This window comes from Bombus vancouverensis, chromosome 9, assembly GCF_051014615.1.
Source record: "Bombus vancouverensis nearcticus chromosome 9, iyBomVanc1_principal, whole genome shotgun sequence".
Classification (NCBI taxonomy): Eukaryota; Metazoa; Arthropoda; class Insecta; order Hymenoptera; family Apidae; genus Bombus; species Bombus vancouverensis.
In genome coordinates this window covers 8,330,411-8,356,968 of record NC_134919.1, presented here as the reverse complement: position 1 = coordinate 8,356,968, position 26,558 = coordinate 8,330,411, and the positions used below count along the sequence as shown (strand labels likewise).

At 33.8% G+C, this 26,558-nt stretch overlaps 1 protein-coding gene across 9 annotated transcripts in view; it reads right to left on the bottom strand.

The window, feature by feature from the left end:
- The window catches only part of CASK (peripheral plasma membrane protein CASK), a 263,280-nt gene that overhangs the window by 197,699 nt on the left and 39,023 nt on the right, over nt 1–26,558 (bottom strand). For 8 of the 9 annotated variants that reach the window (XM_033346211.2, XM_076621760.1, XM_076621758.1 and 5 more), the window contains exons 6-11: nt 22,890–22,961; nt 16,332–16,507; nt 16,059–16,181; nt 14,150–14,339; nt 13,502–13,623; nt 11,942–12,121 (exon numbers count right to left, since the gene is read on the bottom strand). In XM_033346211.2, the coding sequence (XP_033202102.1) occupies nt 11,942–12,121; nt 13,502–13,623; nt 14,150–14,339; nt 16,059–16,181; nt 16,332–16,507; nt 22,890–22,961 (863 nt within the window). The remainder of the gene's footprint in view (nt 1–11,941; nt 12,122–13,501; nt 13,624–14,149; nt 14,340–16,058; nt 16,182–16,331; nt 16,508–22,889; nt 22,962–26,558) is intronic. The other variant, XM_033346216.2, reaches the window with a different exon arrangement.

Here is a 26,558-nt window from a genome sequence, read left to right as displayed (position 1 = left end):
TTCTCGTGTAAGATTTATATATATTTTATGAAAAAGAACGTAAGTTCATTTACGATTGTTAGCAAAATGTCTTTTACCGGAATATGTGAACGATGTTTTAATGAAAAGACACGTGATACTGTGACATGATATGTCTCGTCCACGACGATGATATTACGCCTTTAGTTCAAATACGTTTATATGTTTGTAGCTTCTTTTCTTTTATGATATTTTATAACCAGGATTTTATTTATCTAATCGAAGATAGATTGCAATTGATTATATTTTATCATTTTAATTTGATAAATAAACATTTTAATAAAAATTAATTTAATAAAAATTTGTTATTGACATATCTTTAACATAATACAGAAATAGCTAAGGAATATGTAATTTTTAAATTGTCTAATGTTATAGAAAATTAAGTTTGAACAGAGAAATATATAATAAAAATGATTTCGTATTTGCATAATTCTAGTTTCATTAAAAGGAACGTAACGAAAGAATCAAAATCAGGTTTAAAAGGAGAAAATGGGATACACGTATTGAATTTTAAAGGTACGCGATCTTTTGTTCGGATAATTATTCGGCTGAAGGAATTTTGTAGAAACGACCATCCTCGAAAATCGTACCGCTAACGAATTACGAAAAATTCGTTTCCATTGAATTACGAGCCGAGAGATCCACGAGAAAGCTATACTGTACAGTGCCAAATCGCTATCGACCACTCATTAATTTCGCAACAAGTAAAAAATCAGAGGCTTGCCAGATGTACGTTGCACTATTGTGGAACTTATTGAGCTAACCGCGGAAGCTCAACCACGCACACGTGGAACTGACCCAAGGTTTTACATACATGCGTTTTACCAAAATTGTAATTGAGGATGCTCCAATAATTTAGACTTTATTGAACATCGAACTTACGGGGACGCTGTGCCAAATAAATAAAAGAATCGATTTATGACGCGATAACTTGCACGAAAATATCTTGGAACGGTCGAAAATCAGCGCGAAATTTAACATACTTCTATGTGAGGACATGTTAATTTCCTTTTACAATGGTATGTATCGTTATTAAATGTGTTTATCGTTATTTGCATACTCGATAGCCACGTATATTCTATGGAATGATGCGTCGATACGTTTGCAAAATATTGATAATACATAAAGGACAATAATATTAATGTGTAATTAACTTGATGTCGACTTTTACAATAGAGTTCAAATTTTTGTTCAATCTAGCGTAAATACAAAATTCCCTGAAAAGATATTTTTCTCTCATTCCTGAATGTATAAATATATAGATTCTCAATAAATGTACGACAACTTTTATTATATGTATAATACACAAAATATTTATAATACACAAAAAAAATACACAAAATATTCATAATTTTAATGAGAATTTATAATAGCAGTTAATTTCAAATACGATATAGAAGCATTAGAACTTCAAGCAATTATTAAAAATAATTCTATTAATTATTTTACACGGGAAATTGTACTTTTATTTCCCTGATTTGAACACATTCTTGTTGAAAGAGAATTTTCGTTTCAATTACTTGATACTTGAAACTGTACTGATACTTAAAGTACTAATACTTGAAAATAAGAACAACTTTTCACATTATCGAAACATTTATTAAAAAGACAAAGTAGGCTAAAGAAGATTATGAAATTGCATGAAACACGTAAAAAATGATGACGTTATAAACTCATTGTTTGTGATTTTAAAACACCTATTTTTTTACGGAAGCTACAACAGCTACATGAATTTTACTGCTTCTCGAATATCTCTCTTTACACAGACACTTTGTTTTACAGCACCGCTGTGGTAGTACTATACAATGGAATATGTGTATCGAAACAGGTATGTATAAACTACACTTGCGCTTTTAAAACTACCTAGACTATGTACGGAATTTCTGGGACGGAACTATGTAAAACCTTATTACCAAAGTATTCACGGAATTTTCAAGACGGAATCAAGTGTAATCTCGGGCGAGACAAATTTTCGCGGGATAGGCGTATTCAATGAAAAAAGGATAGAGAATGATGAACTTTCGAATTACAAACTTCATCAAATAAGTAACTCTGCCTGTAATGAAATTTATCATAATTCTGATTAATTTTTAAACAAAATGTACTTTCGTTTCTACCGGCCACATGGCTACTTAATTAACTTCAAATTTAGATTCGAATGTACACACACATTGTACATAGATTTTTCTTAACCTCCATAAAATCAATCAGACAACTTAAGCAAAGTAACTTGTAATCGGAAAAGATAAGTGAAACTTTAATAAATATCAATCTCAAAATCTTATCAAGCGCATACACAGTTTAAAATTCACATTGAACGAAACATACACGTTAAATTTGTAGACGCTATTAAACGATAATTCTGCTATTACGATTAGTTCATTCAGCGAATTTGATTGCCATGTGACGAACCACTTCTATTTCAAATATCTATTTTAAATATATCAAACGTACACAATTCATATTGGAAAAATGCTTAATACGAACTATTCATTTGTTTACCTTCTGATCTGGCATCAATTTTATCATTCAATATAATTCAATATGGATCACGAATACATAGCAGTAGATACTGTTAGATGGTATTCGTAGTTGTACCACGGAAAAGTTTTAACGAGCATGGAAATGAGAACAACTCTTTCGGCAGCAACTTTCTAATTAGATTATGACCAATAGAAAACGCTATATTTAAAGAACAATTTCATGTTTCCCTGAGAAAAAAATAGGGCCGCACAGGATGTAAAGAACCGCAAAGTGAAATAAAATAACGCCTACAGCGAAATGAAGTACCATACTAAAGCTCGAAATATATTTTTTTAATCTAATATAAGGACCCACACGCGCGCGCGCGCACATACACAGTAGACAATGTAACAAATTGCTCCGAGGCTCTTCAATAAAAAGAATATGTATGTATTTCATCGAGATACGTTCGATGAAACATCGTAGTATTGGTAAGAGTAAAGCGTAAGCGTTTACATCGAAACGATTCAAGGGGAAACACAGGAATCCCTGAAATATTCTTTGTAAGTTTTCAAGAAATCCCTGAAGGATTATCGATTGCACCGATAGAAAAGCCGATAAAAATCCGATAAGACACTGGTATGGCATTTTAAAATACAAGACGATTGCGGCAAGTGTCCGATATATCTAGCTTTTCAGCTTCCGAAACCGGCTTTCATCGATGCCACAAGTTCTTAACAGCTGAGTCAGACAACCTGTCTGAGATACGAGGTTCACCCCGTATACCCTAGGAGCAAAGATCAGATGATAGAAAAGAGCCACTTCTTGGTGGTAAGATGAACCGATTATGACAGGAATAGGATCCAGTGTGAAATATGGTAGTAACCGGCGGAATCTATCGCACCGATCGGAGAACGTTGCTAAATTATCCAAGGAAAACCGCAAAATTATTGGCTTTCGATCGATCGAGAATTAAAATCATTATCGCTCACAGCGTACCGCATTTAACGAAATATCGATAGGTTTATTTCGTATAACAAAATTAATTAATCCTATTCGAATTAGCTGATAACTCGGCCGTCTCGATGAATAAAATATTTTAATGCCAACTAAAGGAATAAATTACCATACGAAATACGAATTCGCTAATGTATAAATACATCCTTGTACATAATTCCATTTTACGTATAAATAAATCAATTTGTCGTATATTTAAATATTTCGCATTTTAAACAGATAGAAATTTCCTGAATTAGAAAAAAAAGAAGAAGAGTTGAGAGGAACTTGGCGATAGTAAATAAGCATCGTTAAAGAATAAAAAACGAAGGAGTTGCCGGTGACATTTAATAGGAAAATTATCAAGAAATTTAGGGAAGTCAAGGTCTTTCGAAAACTACCGATGATCCTAAAATATCAGCTCGTATATTAATGTATCCCCTGCCTAATCAGCCGTTTCTGTTTTCATCCAGACCAGCCAATATTTGCGTCACTGTAGAGTACTGTGTAAACGATACTCGAGAATATTACTCCTCCGCATTACTCTTTCGTGCTTCTTTGTATCCATCGGGTTAAGCTTACATAAGAAACGTGTGCTTATTCACGACGAAAGACATTCGACGGCTTTTTGCACGCGGTGACCGCCCGAGAGATCAACGCCCTGCGACACACTACACGAGATTCTTTCACACTGGCAGGAAACGCGACCCATCTTTTTCGTAAATTCGAACGATCCAAATAACCGATACGTCGAAAGCTTCGCTCTATTTCATTCAACGAGCCAGAGCTCAGCGCTCCTCCCTTGAAAACCGAAGTTAGTATTTGTAGATACTTCTGGAAATTAGATACACCCACGTAAAAGTAACAAATCGCTAGGGAAATACGAGAAAACATGAGACGTACAGCTGCGATCCAAGTAGTTCAACAACGGACTAGTCTCGAACTTTAGTCGCGCGATCGAAAGTACGTAAACAAATGCTTTATTTACCCTGTCTCCTTTCTCGAGGTTCATGTTTATTTCTTGGCGAAGTGTTTAGTTCAAGAAAACGTTCGTAACAACTAGATCAAAATAAAAACATTTGAGCGACAAAACGCGAATTCCATTACTATCGAGCTCGAACCAATTGCGTTCTCCATATAATCAAACGTTCGAGCTCGAAGTGGGCTATTCGTGAATGAACGGGCGAAACGTGAATAGAGGATGAGAAGGAAACGCTTGGTCAGCGGTCAGTAGGATATCTGCCGTTTTGGATGATCTACTGGTGGATTTACCGAATCAGGAAACTCCAGTGTAACAACACACTTCCATCAGCGAAGCACGCCGTGTTGATCACAATGATAAAACACAATATCGAAGAACGCAAGAGGTAGAAATACGTGACGCTCGCGAGAGGTCGTCTCGAACAGTGTGGACTGCCGGGTGTTTACAGGCAGCGCGAGAAAATGTTGCCAGAAATTAGCGCTCTTCGCCGGTGGATGGTTTCGTAGCACGTCTCACCAATGAGAAGGGAAATTGTGGACCGATCGTACGCGAACTGTCACCGAACGGTAATCATCTCCACGTGTTCCAGCAACACGATCGACCCCAGGGGAAGTACAGTTGTCGACGAAACCGTGAATTAGGGGAAGCGGAACGCGTCGCTCGCGATCTACGTTCTGCGACATACTAGCTTTCGTAGCCTGACGCCCACCACCCTCGGCCGGCATCAACTCCCCTTTCTCCAACGAGCATCCCCCACCCTCATACCCTTCAGCTCTTGCCAGCCGTCTCACCCTCGGCTTCCCTGGTCTAACGCGCGACGCGACCAGCAACCCCCGCGTCGAAGAACCGACGTTTTCGCAGTACCGCCAACGCCAGCAACTGCCGATTGGTCTAGAGCAGTCTCGACCATCGTCCCGGTGCTACTGAAAGATAGAACGTGAATCAATCGTGACCCAACTTTAAGAATCGTTTCTTCTGTTTCGCGCGCGTATCGATGCTTGACGAGGCTGGCTATGTTGGCACGTTCGAGTCGAGGTATTTGCTCTTTTTGGAAATAGTAGAGGCCATTGATAGGCGTGTGAGAAAGAGAATAAGCTGACCGGCATTATTCCAATGTTGCTAGGATTGTATTAGGAATGTAATAAGAGGATAAGCTGACTAACATTGTTCTAGTGCTGCTAAGAATGTATTAGGAATGTAACAAGCTTCTTGATTTTAGCTGTAACGAGACTGTGTAATTAATGGAAGATAATATTATTGGTTTGCTAGAAGAATAATATATTTCAAGTGATTGTTGGAAAAATTTTAGCTACGGCGACTGTTGTTTGAGTGCTGAAATGCGAAACGCGCTATACGAGATGAGCTGACTGAAATTGTTCTAATGCTTTTAGAAGGTATTAGGGGCGTATTAGGAATGTAATAGGTTTGTCGCATTAAAGGAAAAGATAAAATAGTGTAGAGAGTTTACTACAAGAATCGCGTCTCATTTATGTCATAAGATGCACGGAACCAATGAGTGAGAAATGCAAAATACAGTATAATAATATGAATGTTAGAATTAAAGAAATTTAATTTGTTATTTGTAATTAATCAGATTTTTCTTATAATCTAAAATATATTATGTTTTGTATAATATAATATAGAATATTCAGTGGTTGAAACCAGAATAGCATATCGTTTTGTTACTAGCTTTTTTATAATCCAGAGCTTATCAAATTCATTACGATAGATAAGATCAAATATTACTGTTAGCAAAATATAAAAAACATCGTTTCAAAAAAGACATCTTGTACCCAGAAATTTAGTAAAAGTGGAATAAAAAGATCTGGATAGTAATGTAATATGTGAAACAAGGAATGAACAACTTTGTCTTTCATTTATTGTAAACTTTATATTTTATGAAGTATAGATATTTTTTATGGCGCATTTTTAATCTTGATTCCTTTTGCTACTTTTATTAGCTTTTTTTATTAATATCTCTATATATACAATTTCGAAAATAATATATAACTCTCTAACTGATACTAATTCAATTCATCGTTGTATATAAATGGCGTGAGAAGTGTCACGGAAATTGAATTAAAAAATTCGTTCTGTCCCTTAAAAAACATTTGATTATGTGTAGTAGAGTGAATTTGTTTCATAGTACGAAATTGGACATGGTTGATCTTTTCTACCTTGCCCGAAGTTTCTAGTTGATCCCGATGCGTGTTAGCCAACTAATCCATTGAATGCTAAAAAATAGTAGGGATCAAAATGTACCAGAGAAAGTATAACACGAGCTAATTGATCAATCCTCAACCCTCTTGAATAGTTTCTACCTATATATAAACCAGCTGAATAGGCAGTACGTATACACAAGCCCGAAATAGCCAGTTGCAGTTGTCCTACTAAATACACAAGCAACAAATTGCTTTGAAATAACACGACATTCGCGTCAAACAGCGAATATCGCGATATATGTATAAGGACATAAAATAGATACCAAGATGGTAAAATAAAAAAGATGAACGAAAATATTATAAAACAGAATTACATTTCAAAATATTCTAATAGTGGAAAGGGAAAAAATTTTCCTCAAAAATAATATCGCAATTATTTGTAGACAATTTTCCTAGCTTACTAATAAAAATATATTTCAAACAAATTTTATGCATATCAATTACAACATTACATTCAACTTACGAACAGTTTCTTTAGAGAAAGCTTTTTTCAAGAAGAGAATTAAATTCTTTTATAGAAGATAAAAGCCATTTCTAACATTTCAATTATTTAATCTGCACGTCTATCAATGTTTAACTAGTCAATAAATTATACATACATTCGTTACGATAATAAACTGCACGTTATTCAACTTTGATCGTGGTCACTTCGATGGCTCGACAGGACGATATTCGAGTAAAAAGATCTGAATAACTAACTGCCTGTTCTATTTGCAAGTACTGTTCTGTCGACCTGTCGACCTGCACGATCTCGAAGTCGATCGAATATTCATGCGCATATATTTGTCAAAATGTTCGCTTTAAATTCGTCAACCACTTCGTTCTCTATCGAACGAATATCAAAAGAGAAGTCAGCTTTTTACCAAATTCCTTCCTTTCCACCATTCTCTCTCTTCCTCTGAATAGTCTTGAGTGCGATTGATCGATTGTAAACACTATGAGACATTCAGAACACGTCTGATGCAACAGTTAAAAGGCTGTTGACAAACATTTTCTTTGAAGTATTGCTTCCAGAACGAGCTGTAGGCAAGTCGCTTCGACGAACCTACTCGATGATGCAACATTAGACTTGGTATTCGCAAAGGAGATATCCAAGGTACAAATACCTATTCCAACAAGATTTCTCGACATTCGATGTCGTTCGTATATTTTGAACAAGATATTTCACAATTTTCCTTATCGTTTGGTATTTACATGTAAAGGAAAACTAGAAAAAACATTAATGTGAAAAAAATAACGTATCTTATGTTTGGCATTGTTATACCTTTGACATCCATGGACGAGATATTTCACGCGCAAATATTTACCTATTCGATTTCTTGAATGAAATATCTTGAAATTCGATATTATTCATGAAGCTTTAAACATGATACTTTCCCCTTTCTGTGTTTTTCAATATTTGAAACTGGATATTTTTCACATGAAAAGAGAATAAAAGAACTATTCACTATAAAAGCATAACATAGAATACCTTTGCATGACTCATTTGATATTAGCTTAATTTCCCTATTAATAAAATAATCATCATACCTCAGTAAGATATACTATTCCTATTTTGTAATTATAGTATCTTTTACTTCGTATTATGATCATTATTTACCATATATTTGTTGATAATAAAATACTTAAATGTATAAATACATATATGACACAATACAAAAGATGTGATATGAAAACTGCATAAAATTTTTGTTCCTAGTACACCGAAAAAACTACAATAAAAATTTGTCCCAGTATCTCTGTTAATTTTTATTATAGATATTGATATTTCATAGAACAAAATTATTATTTGATTATTTAAAATAGTGTAAAATTAAAATGTAAAATGTGAGATAACACGAAAGTGAATATATTCGAAAATAAAAGATTCATGTAAAAAACAAATTTGAAACAATAGGTACGTAAAGCACAATAGATTGAAAGTTGATACGCAAACAAGTGGCGAACTTTAGTCGAGGCTGATTTGTTTTTCTTTTTTTTTTTTTACTGCGACAGGTATATCAAGCCGGCTTCGCTTCTCTAACTGACTCGTACGGACGAAATCGTATTGAAACTCGTATCGTAACTCTTGAACGCTCGAACAGTAGTTATATTTTATCATTTCTGCAACTGCAACTTCACTCTGGATATTTTCAAACTCTACCAGGAAGCGTTAATACAGTCCTGGAAAGGATCCATTATTCGCATCTTCTAACATGCACTTTTTACAAACGACAACTTCTTAAAATTATTCGGAACATACTAAACCTTTTCTGAACTATCAATTTCATTTAAAATAACATGGTCTCTTGAAAACGAAATACATATGTATAAATTCTATAACTGAAGGTACCAACAAAAGTCTGACATTTTACATTCATTTATAATTAATATTTGTTTCAAATGGATATACAAAAATACTCTGTATTTACAAATATGGATTATTTATAATATAAATAACTGCATTTAATGTGTTAATTATAAGAGTAGTAGCATTAGCAATAATGATAGCTAAGATGATGTATGATAGCTAAGACAATGTATATATTTAAACTAGATATATATCTTTCAGAAAAGAACGCTATATTTGTACAAACAATGCCATTTTCATATACTGAAATAATCGACCTCCCCTCATTATTTTACAGCATAATACGTGGAATTTTATGTCCAATATGACTTCTATATATTATCAAAACGAAATGTAAAATTATCAAAATTAACCTAATTGTACTTAATTTTCAACTTATAGTAATTTAAATTTCGTTAAATATAAATAGAATAACAAGACCTCGTTACAAAAATATTTGATCTTTGCAGGGTGTGTTAGTCTGCACAATATTTAATATAAAATATAACAAGTTTGTGGATCATTTTACAAATTAACTTGCATATAAATTATCTTATATACTTTACTTTTTAAATATATATAGCTAATTCATTGTAATAATACAAGAGATATTTTATATGAAATGTAACAAGTTTCGAGAGAAGAATATAGTGTACGAACGAATTGGTTCCACATGGAGGCATTTAATAATTGTACATATAAAATGTAACATTAAGCGATAGCAAATGACCCAAAGTGAATTTAAGTAATTATTATACAACTTATGGTGGAACCTATAAGAGAACATTTAATCTTCCTTTTTATGAATTGTCAGAAGTACACATCTATTATCACAGAATTAACTATCTTAATAATAAATACTAATCACTTCTTTAAAAAAAAAAGCTTCCTTTATTATATGAATATAGGAACGTAGAAATTCTATGAAACCTGGCATATGCACTTTCAGTAAAAAGCGACAGTCGAACAAAATAAAAGCATTTTATTATCTACGGATATTCTAATTATTGGCCAACGAATACATAATTATACTATTCGATATCATCAAAAATGGGTAATGAATTTTCCTCAGGCTCAAAATGACACGCAAAATTTTTCCTGAGCCTTCCAAATGACGAACCCCCAAACGCTTCGGGCTAGTAATAAATTTCCATAACGCTAATCGAACCAGAATCGGACAACCCAATTTTCCAGAAAAGTAAGAGTATAACGAACGTGTGTAACATTCAGCGTGAAAGGAATAATTAATAAGTCGTCGCTCACGATGGTACGTAGATCCAGCCGACTATCAGAACTTGTTCTTTTCACAGTAACAGTCCTATCGTTCTTTTAGTCCAGCTCTATTTGTCTTTTTCTCTTCTTCCTCCATATTTGTCCTGCTCTTTCGTACTATCTTTTTCCCCTCTTTACGTGTTTCTCTCACTACAGCTACGGGATTTTTAAATGAGAATTTTAACGATCGACCTACATTTCTGTGCCCTATTTACGGTGTATCGCATGCAATGTCAAACACCGCGATAAATATACTACCACCAGCGACGACTGCCACGGCGGAAAGGAAGAACGATGTAATTGCGAGTACGCCGCAAGACCCCTTCGCATTGATGCCTCTACCAAAAACGGGAAACAAGAGAGAAAGGAAACGGTATTGTAATGATTAGCAATTTGTCGACCCAGTTTCAATACATTTTTGCTTTTTCCGAGATTACACAGTCTTTGTGATAGAGTAGATAGACGCAGGAGTTTTTAGGGTGTTTTATGTTGTCTTATGATATCTTATATACTTTACTTTTTAAATATATATAGCTAATTCATTGTAATAATATAAGAGATATTTTATATGAAATGTAACAAGTTTCGAGAGAAGAATATAGTGTACGAACGAATTGGTTCCACATGGAGGCATTTAATAATTGTATATATAAAATGTAACATTAAGCGATAGCAAATGACCCAAAGTGAATTTAAGTAAACGATAGATTATAGGTCGTTGGACGTGTCGTCGCATAAGAAGCGGAGAGGACCTTAAAATCTCGAAAATGCTTCCACCTGGAACAAAGTCGTGTCAACCATATGTCCGCGTTGAAATAAGATAAATTTATCTAGAATTAGTCAGAAATCCTATTTCGTATAATTAATAGTGAGATATGCGATTGGAATTGAAACTCTGTATCGATAAACAGTGAGTACATAATAATTGTATGCAATTCTAACAGAAAAAGTAAAAAAAACAGAATATGAACAGATCTTCTTTCTAGAAACTATCAATAAATATTTTTCCAATAACTATTTAGATTTCAATAGAAAGATCTAATTTAATAGTTTCTTCCCATCGTTATTTAGATTGATATACAAATAAATTTATATATATTATTGACTATATATAGTTTATATCCAATAAACACGCCGTAAACCTCATATTCATTACAATTAATTGAGAAATATATTTTATAAAGAGTCTAGTCTTTTTTCTAATGTATAACGTTTACAATCTTAAATTGATTTAGCTGCATTTTGTTTCTAATACAATCTAAGTTATTTAAAAATGAAATATTTCTTTGTGTGAGAGGGTGTATCATTTATCTTAATTTGTCCTCCTCATAAACACGAATATAATTTATATCCCTATATATTTTATACTCAAATACAATTTATACCTCCTCCAAAAATTATATTCGTTCTATATTCTTTACTTTTCCATATTATATGTATAATATATATAAAATATAATAAAATATATATAATATATATTTATATATTATTATGTATATTTAATTACATAAAATTTCAAGAATCAATTTATTGTTTGATTAGTATAGTGCCACGAGATTATACGTACATACAGTAAGCTTTGTTTGAATTGCAGTTCGCGCCAAAATCAGTATCGACAAATCGATCGAAATTTAAATAAATTTCTCGAAAACTTACCCTCATGTGCGGCTGGACGAGAAGTTCATGGAGCTCCCGAAGATCCGCCCTATCGATATTTCGTATCGCTGAATGCTCTATTTCTCGAAGTAGTTCCTCGACTTCTCGCGCACGCTGAACTGCATCTGTCTGCGGCGCTCGACATGGCGTTGGAACTCGGGTCGAGATTCTATCGTAAAGCTAAAGAACAATAACCATATTAGTCATTCTATTTAACTTTCCAAACTAAAGATATAACAATACTTCAACTACAAATAACAATTACACGCTTATGATCTAATTATCAATAGTACCGCTTATATATGTATAATATTACAGAATGTTACATATCTCATAAATACGTTTCAAGTTATTTCGTCTTGTATATCGTGAAATACAATTCCCATAAATATGACTTGAAATCGTTAATAATCATTAACAAATCGAGAACATAGACATAGAGGAAATAGAAACAATAATACTTGAACAAATATAAGATCAATTTCGTCCAAACGTTTAAATAAACTTAGAATAAAACGTGCTTATTTCCTACACATCCGCTTATCACGTCTGTCAGCCATGTACTAATCGTATTCGCGGCAAAATACTCTAGTTCATCACGAAACCTTTAGATGTCTCATCACGTTACAGCGATTGGTTCGTGTGTGGATGGAGCGACGATATTGTTTACATTACCGACGAAAGAAAAAGAGAAAACCAACGGAGGAACGATTACCCGCGTTTTTGTTCAAAATCGATTTACTCACCAAGAGGTAGGCAAATTCGAGCAGGTCACCGACCAATTCGACCTCGCCGACGTATATTAATTGACAAAGCCGCATTCTTGTTTACTTTCGTTTCCAGTTTTAACACGTGGGCTATTCGATCCCACGCGATCGTTTATATAACACAAAAGAGATGCACGTAAACATCTATGCGATGGAAGACGAAATACGGCGCCATTTCAATCCTGTATAGCATTTTGTTTATCAGACCAGCACGTCAGCCATCTTAATAAACGGACTTCGAGCGCTTGCGCTCTTTCCCACGTCAAATGAGGACGCGTAACTGGCGTAAATATAAACCGACAGAAACTAACGGTGGCGCCACGAATGACGGAAACTGCCGTTCTGCGTATTGGTAAAGTAGGAACTCTAGAAGTGCATATGAGTATGTGTGTGTGTGTGTGTTTATATTTTCAGATATACCCAGTAATGAAAATTTATATCAATAAAAATTACGTTGGAAAAGAACATATAAGTATATAGTCGTATAAATTCGTAATAATTGACTTCAAATGATATTCTTTATCATTCTAGTCGTTATATTATCGACACTCAGTAAATGAATAAATTAGAGTTATTTATGAGTAAGAAATAAAAATTTTCATTAAATTTCTTTTCTGATGTACAACATACCTTTTAACAGAGGAAACGAATTACGTATATGGAACATTTTAAGATAATGTGGGAACTGCATTTCATATACTATCTTACGAAATATGAAATATATGTATGCATATAATCAGAAAAGTTGATATATAAATCATTTTTACGGTATCTTTAATATACATATTCTTACCTCTAAAATGGCACGAAGACGATAATCGTCAACTGCATTAAGTATCTCAGCACGTGTCAGTCTTCCACTCTCTTGAAGTACTTCAATATCATCCAGAGAGTCTAAAATTTCAGCTACAGCACCTAGAAATTAATTTTGTCTTTAGAAGATACACATGATAGTACGTAATAAGTAATACACAATTGATACATTGAATCATTCTCGATAATACGTACTAGTTCCTATAATTCTAATTAATGCAAAATTTCAGAAGTGTAATAAAAAGAATATACTGATGAAACGAATTTATAAATCTCAACAATTTAAACGATATTAAAGTAGAAAATGACCACTCACTTAATTAGAATTGGAACTAACTTAAACAACTGATTTAATATTAGATCATATCACGTATTATTTGCAACTCTAAGCAACGTTGAAACAAGCAAAAGATAATAACAATAACCAAGTGAAAACATCAACAAATTATGATGTTTTAATGGTAATTAAAATTGAAAACTTTTAAGGAATTTATTTAATGACACTTACTTTCTTAATTCGTTCAGTTTTATATAAAGATTAATGGTTAAATTATTTGTTTCCTTCCTACTTATTCATAATTAGCTAACCAATATATACATTACAAATAGATATTAAAAATATTTATACCTGTGGTTATAACTTCATCATCGCCTATGTCGAAAAAACTGTCGCCGTTAATTTCCGAATACGGGATGTGCCATTTCGACGACGAGATCGCCACTTTTACAGATTCCTTCAATTTTCGTCTAGCATTGAATTTCTTAAGCTCTTCTATAGTTTCGCCTAAATGTATTCGAGCCACGCCCTTATCACGATCCTACAAATATAGTTTGTTTAGAGATTATGCAACTTCAATATTGTCATAATGAATAATGAACTTAATATTAATGCTACGCCATGATATGTATGATAAATCACTTGAGAAAGTTCTTAGTGAAATTAGAGCATCGAACGAACGCCTCGTATTAATTACTTCTCATTAATTTCATCGGCCAAGAACGAATCAAATTTCCCATATTTATCAATCACAGAAATATCAATATCCTTTTTATTTAGCGAGTATATACTTAACAAAGATAAATATTCATTATTTAAAATAAAATAAATCAGTAAAAGTAAACAAATATATGCACATGTATTTTTATATACTGTAGGAAACAATCTACACGTTCGAGTAGAAAAATGTTCGCTTTGAAAAAACTCCTGTGTCGGGCAATTTCTTCTTAACGAAAAAAGGACGATCATTAACGCGCGTTTCTATGAAGTTCTTAGGACTTCAGCGAATGTGCAGTCACGTTCAAAAAACTGTAACTAGTACAGGGAAAAATATACACCGCTACAGTTATTTTCATTAACCGGTGGAACTTTGCCCCTGCTATAGCGATCGATAGCCCAGTTGCACGTGTATTGCATCGATATATGGGGTGACTCCAAGCTTCGCTACCTTAGGTCACTGGCTAACTGTCGTATCATATAAGTATATTCTTACTTTATTACACCATATGCCATGGACATGCGCACGTACATTCACCGGATATAATAACAGAAAATGAGGCCGTTTATCGAAAACCTGATACGATATAAAAAGAACCAGATGCGCTCGCAGCATCTATTAAATAGAAGTTGTTAACACAAATGGCTCAACACTAAGGATAGAATCAGCTTCAATACGCACTCACGAATTCAAATCGATTTTGATGCAAAAATCTCACTTCGTAAGAGTCGATTTCTATTAAATTTACTTTAAAAGAGAATTTTTCATTCTCTATATTGACTAAGTTAGTATCGAACTTCAGAATGGACCCTTGTAGATTTTATTTTGATATTTGCATGAAATATAGAGTCGCGAAAATTATATTCAAACTTTACAAGGCAAGAAACTACGTTACTAGGTATAAATATTACACAGCGTATACTCCGACTTCAATCGAATTTCGTATTGCAAACAAAAAGCTATCGTTTGAAAGATTTACACAGAGAATAGAAGGTTCTCGATTCCAAACCACTTGGCCTAGGTTCGATTATATTAAAGTTCCACTTACATTTCCCAAAGTGCAGATAAAGAATCCCAAAGCTATATGATCTAAAAATATCGTTTTCTACCATTTTTAGTAGTACACGTAAGTTTTCTCAATCAAATTTGAACTAGTGTAAAATTACATTATACAAGTATTCGAACCCATCTCTACTAAACGTATGTACTGCTTCAAAATCCCAAGATGCCTCTCCTCTTAAAAATTTCACGATTTCACCACTTCGAACTTCATTAATTTAGTACCAACTATATCTAAGTACTTTAATACCTGAATTCTAAATATCTATCTCGCAAAGATGACACGATTATCTTTCGAAAGTTCTTTCAGATTTTCGCGATGGAAGCTTTAAGCTCCCTAGAGTTTACTCCATATGTATCGATTAGACTTCTAAACGCTCGAAAACTCTGATTTCCTTTAAAACATGAAAAAAAAAAAACATTTTGAACATGACGTTAAATATGGAAATGACGTTAAAACAGATTGAATGAAAGACGACTTACTCTGAGCCATTTGTGGTTCAGCACTTCCTGTATGGTAATCCTGTGATTTACATCCGTTGTGAGCATTCTTTGTATGAGATCCTTGGCTGACTCGCTGATATTGTCCCATAATGGCGATCCCATCTGCAAGTTTTACGAATACCTTACGCATTTATTATACTTATGACAGACATGGAAGCGTGCTCGTCAGAGCTAAATGCACATCAAAACATGATTATCTTTCTTGCGCGCTTTGTAAAAACAGAGAAAATGTAATGTCTGGTCAATTTCTACCTGTACTCGTCCTCTGCAAATTGCTTCTCGCAGTCTATCTCGAGAGCCGACGAATGGAAGTGTACCAGTTAATAGGACATGAAGTAGTACTCCGGCTGACCAGACGTCACCAGGCTTTCCGTACTGTCTGCGCTGTACCACTTCCGGTGCCATGAAGTGTGGGCATCCAACACGACCTGCACGACCAAGAACACCATCAGAAACATGTAAAATAACCGACATATTCGGCATGGTGGAAGCGAGCCGGCAGTGATTGCTTCGAGAGTCCACAGTCGATCGTTACACGTTCGAAGAAACTTTTAGAACCGACCGAAACTTCATCGGTAAGTTCCAAATGAGAAGTTTCAACATTTCCCGCAAACTTCTCACCTCTCGGTCATCAACGATTCGTAAACAACGACCCGCTTCTCGTATCGCGTTCCACGAATACTTTTCTCACGTCGATTAACTGCAGCTTCTGTTAAGAACACGTTCAATGCCGCGTATATGATCAACGTCGATCGACGATTTTTATCGGAAACTAATAACATCTTGAGAAAAGAGGTACGCGCCCGGTCGTTTGATATTGGAAAAGAAAAAAAAGAAAAGAAACGGAGAAAAAGGGAAGCTGCGATGACGAATAAAAAGCGGGTAATCTGTATTCTGAATAATTAATTTAACCCTCTTTGGGCTATGATTCGGCCTTTTGGAATTCAAGCACTGAATGAAACAAAGGGATACATTTCTAGTGTAATAGATTATAATATTTCTCAAAGAAGAGAGTACATAATTTTTGTTATATGATATAACCAGCATAATTTTACGGTTCCATATATAATTTCAGTATAATATGTAATCTCTATAATTTTAAAATTGCCGAAATTTTATGATGTATAATTTCCCTCCGTATGCGGCAGTGAAATTTCGTGCAAAATTAAAATTCTATACATATTATATGGTTTGGAAATGACCGAGTCATTGCCGTCTGCGGTTCGGCGTTTGAGGGTTAAGAGCTTTCGGGAATTTTATTGCGACGCTAAGAAAGCGTTAACGATCGAGGCTCGATGAACAAAAAGAAAGAAAAAAGAACCGCTCGTTATCCCGTGAATGTTAGATCGACTGGACCGGAGCTGAGTATGTGTAGATAATGCCGACAAACGAATGTGTAGTATATTAAATGCGAAATAAATGAAACATTCGGTGAGACGAGAGAAACGCATTGCCGCGTTTAACGCACAGTACTTACAAGCACGGTATGCATATTTTGCAAATGGCATCGTGCTAGTCAAACGTATAGACGTATAAACATCAATAATATCTAGGATTGATGGAAGTTGCAGAAACGAGATATCGTGCTGCAAATATGTAGACCATTAAGAAGTCAACATTCATGTTTACAAGAACGACAGACAATACACTTGTTAAGACAAAGCAAACATCAAGACAAACGCGGGAAACATGTTTATTACAACTGTTTGTATCATTATCATAACATTTTAAATACGTTCGGTTTGAAACAGAATACCTAACTATCCTATTTCTTATTAGAAATTCAAATCTGTATTTCGGGGATTTCAAAAGAATAAAATTCGGGTTTCTTATTTTTTTAAGACGTTAAATAGGTTTATGAAGCTACGCTGTAATTTACTAATTAACTGTTTGATTATACCATACTTTAAATATCTTTGTATTAATTTACGTGATACTTGATATTATAAGATAAGGTAATGAAGAATTTAAGTTAAAAGATTATTATAGGTTTTATAGTATTAAAATTAATGAACGTTTCATTTAATTGAAACAACTAAATAAATGCTTGTGCTCCATTTACAATTATTTAATGTGCTCTTAATCACGGTAGTGATATAACAATTTTATCAATTTCAGTATCTGCCGAGACAAAAACAGGTAATTAGGTTTCTGTTTCTAACAAATCACCTCTTAAAAAATATGATATACCTACATGTGATATAAATGGCATACATATATAGAAAAACATACATTCATATAAGCAGAATGTTTAATTCGAAGGTCATTCACATTGACAATTCAGTGTACGTGTAGTGAGATATTTACTTTCTTTGCAAATGACATAAAGAGTAATATGCACAATGCTTTTGATATGACGAAAGTTTTAGAAGCAAATTTGCAAATCAGCATATGCTATTTGCGAAAATCTTTTAGTAAAAGGTAAATGTTGTTTACGTAAAAGAAAGGCAAGAGAAAAAGCTAATTAGCATATATATTAGCTAAAGGAGATTTCGTCCATCTCTTCGAATTACATCTACCGGAATTATGCGAAAATGCCTCAAAGTAGGTCAAAATTAGAATACACAGAAAGTGTGAAATATACAATATATATATATATATATATATATATATATATATATATATATATATATTTATATATATATATCTAGCGCGAAATACGAAAACATGAAAAAATGTATGAAGGGAAAATACATTAAACTATCATACGAGTCATACATTAACAAGTAGAGAAAAAAGAAAGTGTACAACGAAATGGAGATGATAATATAGAGCTTAAAGTTTTAAATTGAGCATCAAAGTAATATAAAAAGGATATTACGTTTATGCGTGTAATTGTCGATATCAAAGGGAATAAGAATTATGCAATATGAAACGTGCATGCGTAATATCGAATATGTTCCTCTTTATGAATTCTGCGAGTAATCATGGAATGAAATGTTATCGATCGAAATTCTATTGAAATTCAATTGCATTATTTGACGGGTAGCATTTTGTTCATATTCTTTAGTTTTAACGTTTTCTTTTTAAACAAATAAACAAGTGAAACTAGAGATAGGGATCCGATAGCATTATTGCAAGTATAATTAATATTCAACGTATCTTCTTTATTTTTATCGTTCGAAAGCATAAATAAATAAAATAAATATCGTGTTTTCTATAAATATATATCAGCGATATAAATAGCAAAAAATAACAAATAGCTCATCACGGACATAAATCACGTGCATATGATTGTGTGTTAGTGCATTAAATTTTAGCGAGTGTATGTGAATAAATACGAATGCAAAATTACATGTCCGTGAAGCTGTGCAGTAGCTGAAAGTGAATTTTTACTGTTGCTTTTGGGTATTTTCGTGTCACCCGTAAGGCTAGAAAAAAGTATAGAGCAGTTTTATCCTCGCTCGCAAATTGCAGATTAAACAAATAACATAAATTATATTTAATCTGAAATCGACACTAGAAATAAGATAGCATCGTTCGAAACGAACGTAGCACTTTCTACAGCATAATTTTATCGCGTTCGTAAATTTTTACCTTTACTGATACGTTAAAATTTTTATCACGAACGGAGGGTGTTACGCGACAATCACTTTCACGCAGAGCTATTCGCTTGATCTAACTCTCGACGATGAAAATCTTACAAACTGTACTGAAACGTACCACTTGACTTTGTTTACTCGATCTTTTTTTTTTTTTACTTATTTCAATTGCTTAATCAATTATATTCGAAGTAACTAGAATTTTATTTCGTATGTTTACTTTAAGCTGTCTGTTTACGTTACTTTCAAGAAAAGATTAGTTCCTATAAATAAAAATATTGAAATTGATTTCTCAGTGTTAGACATGATTTATGACAATAATGATTGTTATGGAGACGATTTCTTAAATATTATTTATAACATTCAACGTTGATGACATTTTTAAATATATGAGATTATTATGACAGTGATACGTTGTTAGAAACATAGCATGATGATGAATTGCATCTATGTGTAGAACGTTCATCTGCATTTAGATCTAGACACTTACTTACGTTCGAATATCACTTGCACGATAAATTCTTAAAAACTGCTAGAAAATATTCATGATGTAACGTACGACAGTTCACCACAGATAACATACGATACGACATACACAAAGGCATACATATAAACAGACACATAAAGATAGGCTAGTCTACCGCTACGAACAATGACGACACAAACAAGCCCAAAAAATCGGGCAATTTTTGAACGCATCAGACCAACAAACAAGGAAAACATTGAAGAGTTTATTACGTATGACAGGTGACAATTAAAAAATCATTTTCTTAAATATTTCTGATACTTATTATAAAATATACACGTACGTACGTGACACGTATGCACTTACAAATACCTGTACAAATAGAAATGTAGCAAACAAGAGAATGTGTTTATGTTAAACCAGATAATTAGTTTTCTTCTTATTCTTCTCCGTTATCTTCTGTTTATAGTAATGGACGAAAGGGAATTTAACATTAGTATTTGAATATTATCAAGTTCGACATTTAGACATTTGAATTTTAAAAATATTCACGGAAGAAATTACTTGCGATTGTAAACAAGATAACAAAAAATCGTAATGAACTCTTCAATCGTGGGATCCCTATAACGATGAAGCAGAAGTCGATTCATTCGTACACGCTACAAAAAAACGGGACACGTCGACGAACGGGAAACAAACTAAAGGAAAGAGATAAAAAAAAAAAAAGGAACGAGAAAAAAAAGAAAGAACGGGTCTTTCTGTCTTGTTCTTGAGATATTAGGCAGCTCGACGACACAACGTGTATCTGTCACTACGCGAGCCTGCACAACGATTTTACAGGAACAAACTACCGCACGTAGGTCAAGTGGAGTGTCTACGCAGACACTACGTGTTGTTCTGAAGCTGACATAATTGAACGACACGGGGGTAGAACGAATATGCGTGTCATTGCATCGAAAACAAGCAACCGAGGAACATTTTAATTGAGCCCCATGTTAATTCGAAAGCATAACGATAGTACTTGTCGATAGGATATCGCGACGAGTCGAGACAGAAATCGAACAGTCTTTTTTATCCGTAACCCATCGAGCCATCGGTATGTTAGTTTCTCGTGTTCTAATTCGAACTAAATGATTGGACATATGGGATCGACGACATTTTTTAAAGAGGAAATCGAAGGTTCTTTCTATTCAAAATTTTATTCCTTTCTTCTATTTTTTCTTTTCTTTTTTTTTTTTTTTTTGCCTGTCGTGTCTACCCCCGGTTCTCGTTATTATGCGGATGTGGCAGGCATACGAGTACCGATATTGTCCTCCGTATCGCTCACTAGCGAATCCTCGGCGTCGGTCAGGTCCTCGAAAGGGAAATTGCAGCTCGGAGACGTCAGCCCTATCGAAAGAACACAGACAAATAGGACAAGGATCGTTATCGGCGGAGTAATGTCAGGGTGTGCAGCATCTGCCATCATCGACGATAAGAACCTTATCGTCATCGCCGTTATTCGTAGAGGAAGACAGACCTGTGTTTGTGTCATTGTATCAAAGAATCGAGTTTTAGTACGGGCCAGAGTTGAGGTCGAGGCCCGGGGAAAACGATTTTCTAAGCGATTCTTTAGCAAAAGTGTGCCTCTGTCGGAACAATCGAATGTTAACCTCGTTGACTCGTTTGGTCATTGAAGATAAAGGGAGTTTTCTATCTCCTCTCTCTCTCTCTTCCTCCCTCTTTCTCTATTCACTACCATTGGCAATAAGTTTGTTGTCCCTCGTTTGCTTTCGAACGACTTCCTTTGAACATTGTGGTGTCTTGTTATAGACGATAAAAAAAGTGAAGTTTAATTAGGTCTTTGCATAGTAGCTACTAAAAATTTATCGTGAGATCCGGATTTCAATTTATTGCTACGCAGTTGTACTATCTCTCTCGTTCTCTGATCTAACAATGGGCTAAGTAACACTGAAATATGTAGCTACTCCATTTATGAATAAAAATATAGATGTAGTACATATGGTACAGCAATGGAATCTACGATACATTAATAACACTAATATAATGGAATCGTTAAATTCAAGTGCATCGTAACAAATAAGTTGAAAATATAGAGTGTAATCTCTTATAATCAGTACGAGGTACGAAGCTTCGTTTTTAAGAAAAATAAGCCGAAGGCTGCTTTCTCAATTTTACGTATCTCTTTCATACATCCATATCTCAAAAATAAAATATAAGTTAATCGACGAAAAGAGATGAATGTACCTTGACGAGATTAATCTTCTAAATAAAGGAATGGAAGGAACGAAGCTTCGTGCAGAGAAACACTAACTCACGTGTAAGATCTATTCATCTATACAGAATCACGGAACACCCTATATAATCATTTACACTGAAAATCACATCGAACAATATAACAATGATGAAAGGTAGAGGGATGACTGAACGATGTGAGGGAATGGTAAAATGGAATTTTCATCAAGGGACTTTCTTTCAACACGAATTCGTTTCCTGGCGTAGGTTCGATAAAACACCGAATGGATTTCCAACACGAAAATGTTCGAGCTCGGCGCGCATCGAAACGACTCGTTTGAGACTCGTGGTCGAAATCTGAACGCGGAAAAAGCAAGCAAGCAAGCAGTGGCAGCTTCTAGAAGTACAGTAACGTGAGAGGGACACACGGATCGGGTTAAGATGGTAGCATAATGTGTGGTGTATATGTGAATGTGTTCTGGACGTGTGTGTGAGTTGTGTGATACATATGGCATGATGATACAAGGCTCCTGCGGAAGTGATGATTAAAGGTTAGGTCAGGCTTACCCTCGTTGTCGGCCTTCAAGTAGAGCTGCCCCTTTGGGCTCAGACACTGCCGATACTCGGTCGTGTAACATTCTGTATTCATTCAAACCAAATTTCAAGTTATCAAATTTTGTAATTATGCGATGCTCTTTCCTCGCGTAGCCATTAAACGTGTGTAATAAATCTTTCTTTTTCTCTTTTTTGGAACGTTTTCAAGCAGACCGTGCTCAATATTTCCACGCGTTCTAATGTAACATGAAATGTTTCCAAGCATTTTCAATAGCGCAGCGGAGAAAATTTTGAATCTATGCCCGAGATTTTGTGAAATTTTAATCATTCGAATTGAAATGTTTATAGAATCTTAATTTCATACTCTGAATTTCTTTCTATAATCAAAGTTTTAAATTCCGCTGCATTTTAACGCTTTTAATAATTATTATTACGAGCTTCTTGAAATAATAATAATTTATTTGGTACTACCAGCGTATCATTATATTTTCAAACGTAAACAATTGCAAAAGAAACTAGAAAGTAACTGTAAAATAATTGCGGGAGATGCTAAAAATTTATGTTCAGTACGTGAGAAGCGGAAAATTAAACAGAAAGGCTGTTCCAGGTAACAACACCGAACTCTCTCCTTTTCTCTATTATTTGATCGACACGATAACAATACTTTTAATCACACATCGTTATTGGTTTTCGTCGAAGCAATATGAATACATAAAAGTTATTAATTGTAATATTGGGAAATCTGAACTGCACTCGCGCGAAAGACACGAGACGTATAACTTGGAGTTTTCTGATATTCGTTAAACCGAGTTCACCCAGAAGCTCATGAATCCAAGAAGATTCAGTTTTCGAAGATACAAAGTTTGCTGCTCCACTTTTAGATGTACTTTTCTCTTTAAAATTTGCGTTCTTCTTATTATTCGATAGCTAAAATTAGTTCCGACAGTTAGAAGATTAAATAATGGATACATTTTGCAACGGATTTAACATCTGCTTCAGGGCTCTTAACTTTTCTCAATGATAATACGAAAAATCGTTTTCCTCCATTTTTAAATTATTACTACATACACGGTTACTATGTAGAGTCCCGACAAAGTTGCGCTGTCCGCTAAAATGTGCGTTTATTAAAAAAAGTTTGAAATATTTACCGTTTGAAATATATAAATCCTCATCAGAATTTTCTAACTTCTATTTCAATATATTTCGTCTATCTTATGAAAAGCATCGAAAGAACTTGTCTAATTAAACTATTATTGTAAGATTAAAATAAGATACCAGAAAGATACAAATTATTAAGAAAAACTCGTTGGAAAGAATATAAAAATAAGTTATATAAAAATTTACGATTTTATATGGGATAAGACATGGAAGTAGAAAAAACGAAGATTTCAGAAAATGAACAAATTATGTGAAGGTTGGAAAGCTATTATTTAAAGAGAAAATATTTGTTCATCCACGTTGTTCTCAGGCAAATCCTTTTTTAACGATGATTTTAACAGGTATTCGATTCTTAAATTGTATGATGTGCCCAAGTCTAAGTTACGAGATGTAGTGTGCTTGTTTAGATTCTCGGTAACATTCTTTCACAAACAACCGGATCAATACTCCACATCTTCTAGGAAAAATGTATCGTGGTATCTGTTTCTGCGTTTCAGTCAGTTTTCAACGGCGAAGAATAATATAATGCCGGCTGCATTAAAAATAAATTTCACTACTAGTCAGACAGGAACAGGAGAGGGGTGCAGAATCATTGATCTTATGGAATGATTCATTGATTTTAAACGAATCACAGAGCATGAATGAAGGTCCGACCACTTACGCATGAGCATCGAGTGAAGTGGATCGATTGCTATAATAAAGTGCATTTTATCAACGGCTCTTAACGGCGATACAATCAAATGTGGCGCGACGATTCGTCCTACGATTATCATAAAAATAGATTTAGGACAATAAAAGGGGTGGAAAAATAGTAAAGAAACAGAGGAGATTTTCCTAAGTAATGAATATACAAAAAATCATGTTCATAATTCGTTAATGTGTATTGGTTGCGGCAGCAACGAAGAGGCTGAAATTAATACTACGATCGAACCTCGATTATTCACGTATCCGATTATCCGAGCGTTCAATTACCAAACAATCTCAATACCTGAGCTTAAGCGGAATTACAAAACGCATTTCCTGTATAAATTTACATCATACAATACTGATGACAGGAATATAATACGTAAATTGTGGATTTCAAGAATTTAGAAATGGATGACTTTTCGTAAGAGAAATTAAGTTTATTGTGAATGATAATCTTTTCATAGAAATTTCCCTTTCCCCCTCGAAAGCTTTCTTCTGACATAATTTCGATTAGTAAAATCTATTTCATTTATTTTTGTTATTTATATAAATGCTCGTTGGCTTATAGCAAATTGAATTCGTCGAAACGAAGTAGCGCAATTGCCAGTGGATTACAGGTTGTTTCTTCGACGATGCGTAGAAAGTCCTTAATCTGTGTGAATATTGAAACCTTTGACACCTTCACAGAACTGAGTTAATCCTGCCTCAGGGTTCCGTCCTGTAAATCATGTCTTTTTCAAATAGTGTTCAAGCGTGCGAATTGACATCGGCGCATCATCAAATCTCTGATGAAGCTGGCTCTAGCTCCAACACCTCTGAAAAGGACATTTTTTTCTGAGGAGAACAAAAAGTTTTCAGAAGCAAAAATGCTTCAAAGAATACATTATTTCCTTTCATTTCATGATTTGAATCAATAATAGTTAATAGAATAATAAATATTTGAATGAAGACAAATGAATATTTAACAACAGGAATCGAGATTTTGAGATATAGAATGAATTATAAAATTATTTCATTTGATGGCTAAATAATGAAGTAATCCAACGAAAAGTCATTTGCTTAAAAAGAAAAAGAAATATATATATTTATAACAATATACTGGCCTCATTTATGACTAAATTTGTTTGTGTAGTTACAACATCTGGGAAGTATATTCTCAACAATGTACTAATTAATAATATTATTAAATTAACATAACATACGCTACTAATGTACACTAATATGCGATATTTCGAGAAATTATGTGAACCGCATCACCGCAGGACTCGGAAAATTACTGAAAGAGCTGCACACAGATATTTTATATCAATTAAAACGAAACATTATATTCAAAAGTTTAGCTGCCTATTATTAATCATTTGTACACCATATTTCTACACTTGTGTAGACACTCGTAAGTTCATGAAATATTTAAGAACAGGAATCGAGTTTCATACACTGCCGTGTCAATAGATCCACGATGCTGTACTTTTTTCGAAGAAGATAATAACCGAGCTGTAGTAGTCGTAAGTTCGTAATCGTATAATCCAAGACCTAGTCTCATCAAGGTATACTTTTCTTCATTAGATGCTACTTCCTTCCTCAAAAATAGAACTGTCTACGGAAGACTGACTAGGCCTTATTACTTTCATACTAATTACGAAGGAACGTATCTAAGTGTAGAAGTGACAAAAACTAAATATCATTTCAAATTGTATTTTCTGCAGTTCAAGAAGACAAAGCTTCTTATTGAAAGTTTAATAACCGGAAGGATATATTAAATCTTAGTTGAGAAATCTAGTATCGTATTTATTGTATTTTTACAATTTTTCCAAAACTAAAAGTACCTACTGAGAT